Source organism: Trametes versicolor (assembly GCF_000271585.1).
Source record: "Trametes versicolor FP-101664 SS1 unplaced genomic scaffold TRAVEscaffold_2, whole genome shotgun sequence".
Lineage (NCBI taxonomy): Eukaryota > Fungi > Basidiomycota > Agaricomycetes > Polyporales > Polyporaceae > Trametes > Trametes versicolor.
The window spans coordinates 1145911-1157053 of NW_007360322.1; the positions used below are offsets into that span (position 1 = coordinate 1145911).

The window sequence follows — 11143 nt, forward strand, 5'->3', positions numbered from 1 at the left end:
GTCATCTATGGAATGGCCCTTTCAACTCTCCCTATCACTATCTATCTAATACAAAAACAAGCAGGCTGATTAGATAAAAACTGAGCTATAGAGGCCACCAGGGAGCAACCCCTCCTGGTGCCCCTACCTGCCATCTAACCTGCCTACCCAATTGGGACAGGTGGCGATCAAAAAAGCGCCCTAGAGATAAGAGATTACAGTACATGCCTGATCTGGCCAGGGAGATAAGCCTGCAGTGATCAAAAAAGCGCCATAGAGATAAGAGATTAAGGTACCTGCCTGATTAGGCCAATGAGATAAGAAAATGCCTGTTATCTACAGTTGATAACAGCCCTGCAGCCATATCTGCGCTTTCCTGCCTTATTAGGGAGGTAGATTCAAACTCAGACCCCAAATAAGCGAAGAACAGGGCCTGTTAGAGTAGTACCCTAACAACCTAACTATGATGCAACGCACGTTCGGAACGTATCCAGAGTTTGATGCATCAGAGTTACAACAGCAGCTGGGACCTCCACCATTCGCGGTGAGCCTCCGGGGGGTCGGTGGTGCGCGGCTGCTGCCGACGAGGCCCGTTGAGATCCTGCACCGGGCGAGTCGTCTTCATGACGTTCAGAGGGATGCCTGGACGGCGTCCAGTGGGGGGCGGCAGATGCGAGGTATCCGCGAACTCCATACCTGGAGTGGTGTACGCCGCTGGGTGCAGAATAGTCGGCAGGTAGGGGGCCTTGTCCGGGTTCCGCCACGCATCTGCGAGAACACGGATGCCCTGGACCCCCTGCAGCGCTGAATTCCGCTCAACTTGCTGAAGCAAGTGTCGGATCCGGGCACGCGCCTGACCCAGATCGGTGGCGGCAGCCCTCAGCAGCTGCTGTGCGTCCTCCGTGGTGACGGGTACGAAATCGTACCAATGGTCCGCCTCGCGAGGATTGGAGTCCTCAGGGACTGCGAGCATGTGGTACGGCCACCCCGTGATTCGAGGACGCGGGAAGCGTCCGTCGCTCGAATAGCTTGGGGGCCGTGGAGGCGGGGCCAACGGGGTCCCGTAGACTGCGTTCTGCCGCACTTTCCTGGCTGCCTTCTTTTTGATATACTTTTCGTCGAAGAGGTCCTCTTCCTCCTCACCAGAGGACAACTCCTTGAAGTCTTGAAAGTCCACAGTGGGACCTGAGCCCGTGGCCGCGTGCCGACTCGACGACCCGGACGCCTCTGGCATAGACGCGGATGGCGTCGCTCCTGTCATCCTGTTCTGAGTTCTGGATGGGCCCGCTGCCCGCAACATTGGAGACGACCCCGTCATGGGCATGAGCTCATCCCGATCCCTCGACGGACCGGGCTCGGTCATATGGGGTGCCATGGTGGATGGCCGCCGAGGACTGTCGTCCCGCGCTGATCACGACATCCTCACGGGATACCCCCATTCCGGCGACTCGGGAAAGTCGGGGTGACCGGGAGGCACCGCGGGGACACGCCGGGCTTGGTTGGGGCGAGATTGGCTCGTGCGAGCTCGAAGACGATTCTCGTCACGGAGCTGCTCTCGTGCTTGCTCTCGTTCCGACCGGTATCGGTCGCGGTCCTGACGAATTGTCGTCATTTCCGCTCGCGCGGCATTGAGCTCCCTTTCTAGCTCGGCGTTGACCCGAGCGTGTTCGCGGAGAGAGGTGGCCTCTGCCAAAGCGGCTCGGAGCTGTCGCTCCAAATCCTCCACTTGCCGCGTGTGCTCGGCGCGGCTCTCCCCCTCCCTGGAGCGTGCATGCTCCTCAAAGTATGCCCAAAACTGCGACTGCAGTTGCGTCTGGACCGTAGTCAGCGCATGTAAGAACCCGACGGTTCTTACTTACTGCCGGCACTCCCTAGTGCCTGGACGGGAACGTCCACTTCAGTAGGAGAAGGCATTCTCCGGGAATCACGGAGAACTAGCGCATCTAGGCGCCCGTAGATTAGATACCACAAGTCCTGTATCGTACGTAAGCGTACGGCGCCCGAAGGTTCGGGCCTCGGGCGCCTGGTGGGGGAGAGTTCTACCACCCCCCACCATCCAGCGAGTACGCCGAGCAATCAAGCCCGGTCCAGAGTACTTGCGGGATTCGGGGAGTCGTGGGACTCGCGTACACTTACACTTTTTTACTTTAGCCGCGACGAACGAACTTTCGTTCACAGCATCAAGTTGCTTGACGTCACCACGTCATCAGAACATCGGACGCCTTACAACAGCGTCCCCAAATGGACCCCACCCAGCCTTCCGGGAACAATGGTCGCCATGGGCGACCTGTCAGTCAACCCGGTTCTCCACGAACGGCGGGTCCGAGCACTGCCAACGCACCGCCCGGCCCCGCGACTGGTTCTGCGGGACAACCACCATCTCCCAATGGTGGCCCCGCACGAAATACCGTGCCCAATCCGACGGGAGCTCCGCAAGCAGCTCCCCCCTCCTCCCCACACGCTCAGCCCCGGAATGCGGAAGGCCCGCACGTATTATCGCGCGCCGGATCCACGCACTCTGCTCCAGGAGTGCTCCCTCCACACGGCGAGCCTGCGCATGCCCCTACTACGGACGCGCCGCGTCCACGGTCGACGAGTGACCTTACTACTCCCGACCTGAATCGGATCGGCAGCGAATGGGCTGGCATGTGTAGCCAATCGCAACGGCGGGAAACCATCCAGCCTAAGGCTGAACATGGATCCACCCACAGGTTATCCGGATCTGAACCCACGGGTAATTCATACACAAAATGCTCAACCCAGACCTGCACGGATTGAACCCGCAAACTGACCCGAACCCGCAGATCTGGACCCGGAACCCGCAGGTAGAGCTGTGGGTGACCTGGAGCTGGACTTAGCCATAAAATAAACTCAGTTATCCAACAAAAACTATGTCAAAAACCCTCAAAAGAGCGCCATCATTCATTCATTCATGAGTACCATAGCTACAGTAGCAAGTATATGTTCAATTCTTCAGGACAGGAGTAATGAGCAGGACAGGAGCAATGAGCAGGACAAAAGCGACGAGCAGGACAGAAGGTTATACTAAGTACAGCAACAGAAGCAGCCGGGAATCTAGTCGAGTTCAATGACATCACCGCCAGCCTTAGCGCTGTTCGGGACAGGCTGAGCGACGTCGACGGTGCGCTTCTTACCCGCACTGTGCTGACGGATGACCTCGACAAGGTCGGCCTCGGGAAGGAGGTCCGCAATGCGAGCCCATGAACCGAGAACAGTGTTCGCGCGGACAGATTCGTCCGCGAGCGAATGACGAAGGCGGGAGACGGTGAGGCGACCGCGTGAGAATGCACGCTCGGTGTCCGTTGATGTGGCTGAAAGAATCAAGAGGCGTCAGAATACCTCCATGTTAGTATGTACAGGATGAATGGACGACATACCTGGAGCGGAAAGGAAGTCAATTGCCATCCGAGCAAGGGCATGCTCGCCGCTAGACTCCGATGACGACTTGAGGACCAGATCCCAGTACTTGAGGGGATCAGTCACGGTCTCGGCCGGGGGTTCCTCCAGGTACTTCTTCAGCGTGTCGACGCATCCAGCCTTGGCAGCTCCACCAATGGCCGCAAAGCGCTTGCGCGTGCTCTACAAAGAGAATGAGTAAGACACTGCTGCAACAAGTATCCACAATACGAAGCGAACATACCGCGGACGCAGCAGATGCAGCCGCACTGCGTCTACCAGGGCCCGGTCGAGACGCTGACGGTGCTGGCACTGCAGGGATGTCAGCGGGTGCAGGGGCGTCCTTGGGTTTGTAGTTGCTGGTCCATTCCTTCTCGATGATCGCCCGCGCCTCGGTGATCCAGTCCTCAGGCCAGGACTGGTCCTTGAAGTACTGGGTCTTGTAGCGAGGGTGAAGCACTAAGAGATGTATTAGTATGCAGTAGCTTAGGTAGTGAATAAAGACGTACTCATCGCGATACGGTACACGATGGTGGTGTCCGTCAGTGTGTAGTATTTGTCCAAGATGGCGCGGCCGCGTTTGGCGGCGCCACGGACGGCCGGGTGCAACGTTTCATAGGCGATGAACTCGTCGACGTGTTCGGTGAGGAGGTCCATGAATGGGATGACTTCATGCACAAGTCCACGGCTGCTGTGCGAGATCTCGTTGGTCAAGTACACGAAGGGCTTCCAAGAAGCACAGGCTATCAGCGTGACTTCGCACGTCGGAATAGAATGCACACTCACGTCGAGAAGCCGGTGGAGCTGATCGAGCAGCATCCAGTCGTCGTCAGTGAGAATGAAGCGGCGCAGACGTACTCCGCGGGGCTTGTTGAACTGAGCCATGTCGCAAAGATCACCGAGCACTTCTTGCAGCTCCAGTGCCCTCTCGATGACAGCTGCAACTGTGTTCCAGCGCGTCGCAACCGAGCGCACGAGGACTTCGCTATGGATGTCCGGCGCGTCGTGGGTGAGGGTCGCGAGCGCGGCGCGCACCGGAGGACTGTTCCAGACCTTCTTTGAGAGTTTTGTAACCTATCAGAACAATCAATACAATGAAGACTTCGCATGATAGAAGCGGTGTACCTTCTCGACGGCGAGCCGGCCCTCCTTGATATCCTGAGCAGTTAAGGCGACGTCGACATTGTTGTTGGCCATGTCGTCGAGCAACGCGTCGTCCGCATCCTCACGCGCTTGATCGACCTCCTGTGCAGCTTCGACGTCGTCCTCATCGACGTCCTCCGGGTCGTCCAAAGCGGCGAGGTCAGCATCTTCGTCGTCATTGCCAGCTTGAACGCCGGCATCGGCCTTCGCCTTGGGCTTGCGCAAGAACATCGACATGATGGCCTAGTATGAATGGGCATGTCAGCAATACAATCTTGTGGAAAATAGCGAAGCACATCACCTTGACGACCAGGTTGAGGACGTGTCCAAAACAACGGACTCGAGCCATGGGTCCCCGAAGTTCCTTGACCAGCGTATGCATTTCTTTCAGCATCGTTGTGTTGTTGTCGGCGTTGTCGACGGTGACTGCTAGGACCTAGTGAGGTGCAAGGTATCAAGAAATGGTAGTAACGACGCGTATATTAGTGAGCGGCTTACCTTCTTCTCAATGCCGTAGCCGGTAAGGCATTCCACAAGCTTTTCTGCCAAGTACTTTCCAGTGTGGCCGTTCGTCAGCCTATCGTACTCGATTAGTCTCATGTGCATAGTATGGGATGGGAGATGAGACGGCGTACCTAATGAAATCGAGTATGATATGCTCAATCTTGCCGTCGTGGTGCCAATGCGCGGTGACGCCCAAGAAGGACATGATGTTCGGCGATGTCCAGCCATCGACGCATATGTGAATCTTGCAGGGCAAGCTCTGCAAAGGACATGATGGTAAGCACAGAATTAGGGGAGAGAAGCGTGTACTCACGGAGAGGAATGCAATGACGCAGATCTTTCCATCCAACATGATCATTTGGACGTCGCGGGATACGGTGACGCGCGAGGGCAGTTCGACCTTCGCGTATAGCATACACATGAGCTCCTGGAACTCCGGGTCGTCTACAATTGTGAATGGGCGATGGTGGCGCGCACACCACATCACAATGAGATATCGCACACGCGCAGGACTGTACGCCGTGCCGCGCGCATACGCGGTGATCATTTCGACTTCCGGGGTGTCGTCCGGGTCACAGAGGCCACGGTGACGGGTGAGGTTACTGGTCGATTCCTCGTAGTCGGCGCGGTCGACGTGTTTGGATGGGTACCTGCGAAGGTAAGTAGCTAGTAAGTACACATACACAGTCCTGGAGGAATCACAGACGTACTTCTGGCAGACGAAACGATGGACAACGCCGCCTTGAGGAGTCTGGATTATCTTGGGCTTCATGAAATGTTTGTAGACGTCCGAGCGCCACTTCTTCGAGAGTGCATCTATTGAAAAGTCAGCGCCAACAAGTATACGTGAGCTGACAGCACTGACCTAAGATTTGCTCTGGCGTCTTGCCGTTGTACTTCTCCAGGAAGGCAGCGCGCTTCTCCCCAATGCGAGGGAGGGGGCCCTTGCTGGCGAGAGTGACGCGCGCAGCGACAGCCGCCACAGGTTCATCGGCGTTGTTGGCCGTCGGGTCGTCACCAGGAGGCTGAGCACTGTCCCCACGAGACACGCCAGCCGCAGACGTCCCGGCGGCGGCGGACGAGGGGGCAGCAGACGAGGCAGCGGCGGACGAGGCAGCGGTGGATGAGGCAGCGGCGGACGAGGCAGCGGCGGCCTTGTGGCATTTGTTAGCAGGGTGGGAAGGCTCCTGGGAGGACGCGGCGGCATTTCTGCCAGTATCGGAGGTCTTCGTGGACGACAAGGCATCGGATGAGTCGCTGCTGCGGCGGTGCTTGCCAGAGCTCTTGTTTGCGGGCGGCATAGAGCGCAATGAATAGAGAGGGAGGTGAGGATATGCGTGTGGGTGGTGCTTACAATTCGTAGACTCGCAGGGCCGCCTTTATACGCTGGACAGACTCCCTTCGGGCCGTTCAGCGCGTACAGTGGCCCCCAAGAGAGAGTGGACTTCGCTGCAACTTGCACGTCCCACGAGAGTGGCAATATCTCGCCGTGCAGCCCCGATTGGTGAGCGCAGGTGCGGGTCATTCAGGAGCTCCCGGGACCCGTCCTTGCTGTACAACAGATACGGCTGTAGGCACGTCGTTCTTGCCAAGCAGCAGCGCTGACCAGTGTGTCCTGTTTCACCGTTAAGCGGATTCGGCGGCCGTTCACAAAATGCGAGGCCCTGTGCTGACCTTGTCGCGATGTGAGTTGGCTGGGCCGGGAGCCCGACCTTGCCGACGTTGGTGTTGAAACATACTGAGCCAGATCCGTCGATTTGGGAGAGATCTAGCTAGCAATGGGGACGATGTGAAGAGGTCTCGCAGCGACGGTTGAATAGATGGACCAGTCGATCAGGAAATCGGGTGGTGGAGGGGGACGTGGCCGTCTTGTACGAGTTTATACCCAGCCGGTAGGTTCGATGTCCAAAACAGGTCCTTCATGCGCCCACAAACCCCATTTGGCCAGTATGCCCGCGCTGGCCAGCTGCCACTGTCTCCCGAGCTTCAACCACAGCTCAGGACACTGCTCCTCTCCTTGTCTCTCTACTGTGGCAGGTCTTTCAGCCTCAAGCTCGTGTTCCTTGGTTTCGGTGATGGATCTGGTCGTACCTGGAGCCCAGATTGAAATCGTCTCGCACTGACAACGATGGTAATCTCGCATAAAATGCCCGATCCTGCGAGGTACGTTCGTTCTCCCCGTGGGTTTCAGCAAGCGTCGATCCTAACGACCTACGGTTCAAAGTTTAGATATTGTTTTGGGGCGGATACCGGGAGCCGAGCGCAGCATGCAGTGGGTCAAGTCGGGAGTTGCTGGAATGTGTGTGCCCGACGACCGACACGGCGCACGGCCTTCACTGGCCAACACACAGCGCCCCCCGAGCACCGTCTTCAGTGGCCGAATGACCCATACGATCCAAGGAATAGTATTGTGCACCAGGAGAGGCTCAACCGTGCACTATAAGGGTTGGCAATGTTCTACAGGCAAGTATCATCGCTCCCCTCCCTCTCCCATACACCGCTGTTCGACCTCGTACCACACCAAGATGGCCTTCACCGAAGCTCGCATGGTCCTTGAGGCAGATGCCTGGACTAGCCCCGGGTTGCAGAGGCCCGAGTACGGCCTGTCGTTGACCATTTTCGCCTACAACAGTGATCAAATCTTCACGGTGAGTATGATTCACCATCGTGTCTGCGCCATTGGGCGTTGTTCTGACATCTTTGCACACAGTTCAATCTCCCTACCTTCAACTTCGGACACATTGTCGTGATTCTCTGCGACAGATGGCTGCACGTCGTCCGCAACACGCTGCTTCCCAACGACTTTGTCAGCGAGGAGCAAGCCAACCTCCTCATCGACTTGTTCCTCGTCTACCGCGCTACCGCCGCTTGATCTCCCGGGGTCGATGACGACACCTTCGGCGACCTCGTCAATCAGCTCCTCGAGGGCGCGCTCTCTCAATCTCATGGTGACCCTGCTGATGAAGCACTTGCTGCGGTAGTGCTCTATATGCAGTTCCTCTTACCTGCGGTACGTCTTTGTACCATACACAGCTTGTACCTGTTCACTAACACAGCCTTACCACCACCTTGCAGAGACTCTTCCAGGATCCCACCGACCTCTTCGCGCTCACGTCAGAGGAGCTCCGCTCGAGGGATGATTGGGCCTTGCGGCATGCCGCACGTGTTGCCCCGCCTCCCATCAACACCGAGCCTACCGGCGCCCCTTCTCCCGCTCCTCCTGCGATTGGCAGCAACGGTGCCACGCTCGTGTCCGATGGCCAATTGGTGTGCGGCACGGACCTGCCTCGAGGCCTTGTTGTTGCAAGCGACGCTGATGGTGATGACGACATGCCACCCCTCATCTCGCCCACTAGCTCGGAGTCAGAGATCGGGGATTTCTAGTCGCACACGCACTTCTTTATGATACAAGTCTTCCCATGTTTTGATTGTCCAGACCGTCTTGTTTCTCAAATATCATACGTCGCCAGAGTACCTTTGCCATGCCTACGGATCCGGGTGACCTACGGCTGACTGGCCTGGATGTGAATGACTGATCTGGATCTGTGCCTGATCCGGGGCCCGGGCAACCGCATCCGCATGAGCCGTGACCCACAGGTGCGGGTCCCAATTCCATGGGTCTACCCGCACTAGGATCCTCATCCGTGTTCAGCCTTAATCCAGCCAGCACCGGCTCTAAGAATCATGGGATTCTTACGCGATTCCGCGGAACGCTACAAAGTGTTAAGAGAACAAGTAACACTTGCTGAGACCGAGGTCAATGACCAGCTCACCGCGTTCGAGCGAGAAATGCGAGAGTTGGCCCAGCAGGGCACGGACCCCACCATAGGTCCCGAGAATAACGTCGAGGACATTATTGACGCCACCCAAGTGGAGGCGCAACTGGCTGCACCTCCTAGTCCGTCACCGAGTGAGGTGCTTCGCCAGCAAATGGAGGCTGATCGCCTCGAACGGCTCCGGAGAGCGGGATTGGGAGACACTGGACCAGTAGCAGGTCCGTCTCGACTACTACCCTCTTCGCCGTTAGCGGCTCCGGCACCCATTCGAGCCGCACCCCCACGACGAAGCGTGGCTTTCGGGGCCTTTGAGCCCTCGAATATCACTGCGCCGCCAGGCTGGGACCATTACGAGTCCGCGTCGCAAGCTCCTCGGGGTGACCGAATCCCGGTCACTTCGACGGCGCCTCCGCACCAGTTTGTGCTCCAACCCAGGAGGTCCTTAGCTCCAGGAGCTTCCGCGCATCCCAGACTTAGTACTGTCCCCGAGCACGAGCTCGATGGATCAAATGAGCTCGCATACACGATGGGCATGATCGACCAAATGGTCGGGGAGGAACCGACCTCCAGTCCGCCGGCATACCTGAAGGTCACTAAGATGACCCTCCCGAAGCCGTATTTGGGCAAGGACGATCTCGACGCTTTCGAGATGTGGCTCCACAACCTCCTCGAGTTCTTCCGTACCCTACGGATAACCGGTCCATCCATGGACCCAGACCGACTGCGGATACTAGGGGACTGTTTGTCCGATGAAGCCGCAGTATGGATGTACAACACAGTACAATCCCCCTCCCGGGAACGGCGAGACTGGCTGTTTGAAGAGGCTGTAATTGGCCTCTTCCGGCGATTCATACACTGTGACACGCACCTGCAAGCGGCGTACAATTACAACAACCTTTGCTTCGAAGCGAACAAGGGCGGCGTTGCAGCTCTGTATGAACGACTGCTCTCCATAACGGAGAAAATGTGGGAGAAACCCACTCAGTTCCAATTACGGAACAAGTTCCTCAACATGCTGCCGATGAGTTATGTTCATACACTCACTGTAGTTAACGGCCTCTCCGTTAAATATAATAGTTTGGCCGCGCTATACCAGGCGGTGCTCGAGCTCGAGCAAAGTTCGCGTGAACTTCATCAACGCCGTCGCCCACGCGACAACGCAACTAGCGTTAACCCTGTCGTGGCCCCTACCGATCACCGTGTTGCGAAAGCGGCCCCCAGCGGACAGAGGAAGTCCGTCCACACGGACCCCGCGCCTCGGACAACGTCGTCCAACGTTCGACGAGCCGCCCCTGTTCGTACAGGTGCTCCTCGGCCGGATCGACCGCGTCCCACCACTGGCCAACCGCTTAGGCCTGCCGCGAAGCCGGCCGCCAATAAAGCGGCCTCTCAATGTTTCTCCTGTGGCCAAGTAGGCCACTTTGCCTCGGATCCCACCTGCCCAAATCACGGCAAGAAGCCGGGACAGGGCCAGCGCATGTTCGCGCAACGCGTCTTGGATGATATGTCGGATGGCGAGCACGCAACTACGCCCAACGACAATGCTCAGGTCACTAGCGACCACGAAGCGTTGGTAGAGGTGCCCGGACCGGACCAAGAGGTCCAAGAAGGGACAGAAGTAGTCCAGGACCTGCCACAGTCCGACTATGAGTTTGTGGGCTCGCAGTATGAGTCCGAGGACGAAGTAGCCCAGCCCGAGTGGGAGGACTTCCAGCTGCTGTTGTAACTCTGATGCATCAAACTCCGGATATGTTCCGAACATGCGTTGCATCATAGTTAGGTTGTTAGGGTACTACTCTAACAGGCCCTGTTCTTCGCTTATTTGGGGTCTGAGTTTGAATCTACCTCCCTAATAAGGCAGGAAAGCGCAGATATGGCTGCAGGGCTGTTATCAACTGTAGATAACAGGCATTTTCTTATCTCATTGGCCTAATCAGGCAGGTACCTTAATCTCTTATCTCTATGGCGCTTTTTTGATCACTGCAGGCTTATCTCCCTGGCCAGATCAGGCATGTACTGTAATCTCTTATCTCTAGGGCGCTTTTTTGATCGCCACCTGTCCCAATTGGGTAGGCAGGTTAGATGGCAGGTAGGGGCACCAGGAGGGGTTGCTCCCTGGTGGCCTCTATAGCTCAGTTTTTATCTAATCAGCCTGCTTGTTTTTGTATTAGATAGATAGTGATAGGGAGAGTTGAAAGGGCCATTCCATAGATGACAAATACTACTGGTATAGCACTATAGTACTAGCTATCATATGTTCTGTATTATATGACATACTACCAGTACCACTATCTACTGCTTCAGGGTCATGAAAAGAATTCATA

General features: G+C 56.9%; 6 protein-coding genes across 6 annotated transcripts; 2 read left to right on the forward strand and 4 right to left on the reverse strand.

Moving 5' to 3' along the window:
* Nucleotides 1-490: 490 nt before the first annotated feature.
* TRAVEDRAFT_43088 (uncharacterized protein) lies at nucleotides 491-1354 on the reverse strand (the record flags this gene model as incomplete). Its single annotated transcript, XM_008035585.1, has 1 exon — nucleotides 491-1354. The coding sequence occupies one exon, from the start codon at nucleotides 1352-1354 to the stop codon at nucleotides 491-493; it is 864 nt and encodes a 287-aa protein (XP_008033776.1).
* Nucleotides 1355-3147: 1793 nt separating this feature from the next.
* Nucleotides 3148-3324, reverse strand: TRAVEDRAFT_97139 (uncharacterized protein; the record flags this gene model as incomplete). The annotated part of the gene is made up of 1 exon (XM_008036017.1): nucleotides 3148-3324. A coding segment is annotated over one exon (177 nt), but the record flags the coding sequence as incomplete, so codon positions are not given.
* A 6-nt stretch (nucleotides 3325-3330) lies between these two features.
* TRAVEDRAFT_113456 (uncharacterized protein) lies at nucleotides 3331-3853 on the reverse strand (the record flags this gene model as incomplete). Its single annotated transcript, XM_008036018.1, has 2 exons — nucleotides 3331-3579; nucleotides 3710-3853. Coding segments are annotated over 2 exons (393 nt in total), but the record flags the coding sequence as incomplete, so codon positions are not given.
* Nucleotides 3854-4867: 1014 nt separating this feature from the next.
* On the reverse strand, nucleotides 4868-5124 carry TRAVEDRAFT_87180 (uncharacterized protein; the record flags this gene model as incomplete). Its single annotated transcript, XM_008036019.1, has 2 exons — nucleotides 4868-4975; nucleotides 5038-5124. Coding segments are annotated over 2 exons (195 nt in total), but the record flags the coding sequence as incomplete, so codon positions are not given.
* A 2444-nt stretch (nucleotides 5125-7568) lies between these two features.
* On the forward strand, nucleotides 7569-8427 carry TRAVEDRAFT_43090 (uncharacterized protein; the record flags this gene model as incomplete). Its single annotated transcript, XM_008035586.1, has 4 exons — nucleotides 7569-7691; nucleotides 7754-7891; nucleotides 7961-8053; nucleotides 8119-8427. 4 exons carry the CDS (start codon nucleotides 7569-7571, stop codon nucleotides 8425-8427), a joined length of 663 nt encoding a protein of 220 aa, XP_008033777.1.
* Nucleotides 8428-8727: 300 nt separating this feature from the next.
* TRAVEDRAFT_43091 (uncharacterized protein) lies at nucleotides 8728-10545 on the forward strand (the record flags this gene model as incomplete). The annotated part of the gene is made up of 1 exon (XM_008035587.1): nucleotides 8728-10545. The coding sequence occupies one exon, from the start codon at nucleotides 8728-8730 to the stop codon at nucleotides 10543-10545; it is 1818 nt and encodes a 605-aa protein (XP_008033778.1).
* Nucleotides 10546-11143: the final 598 nt, after the last annotated feature.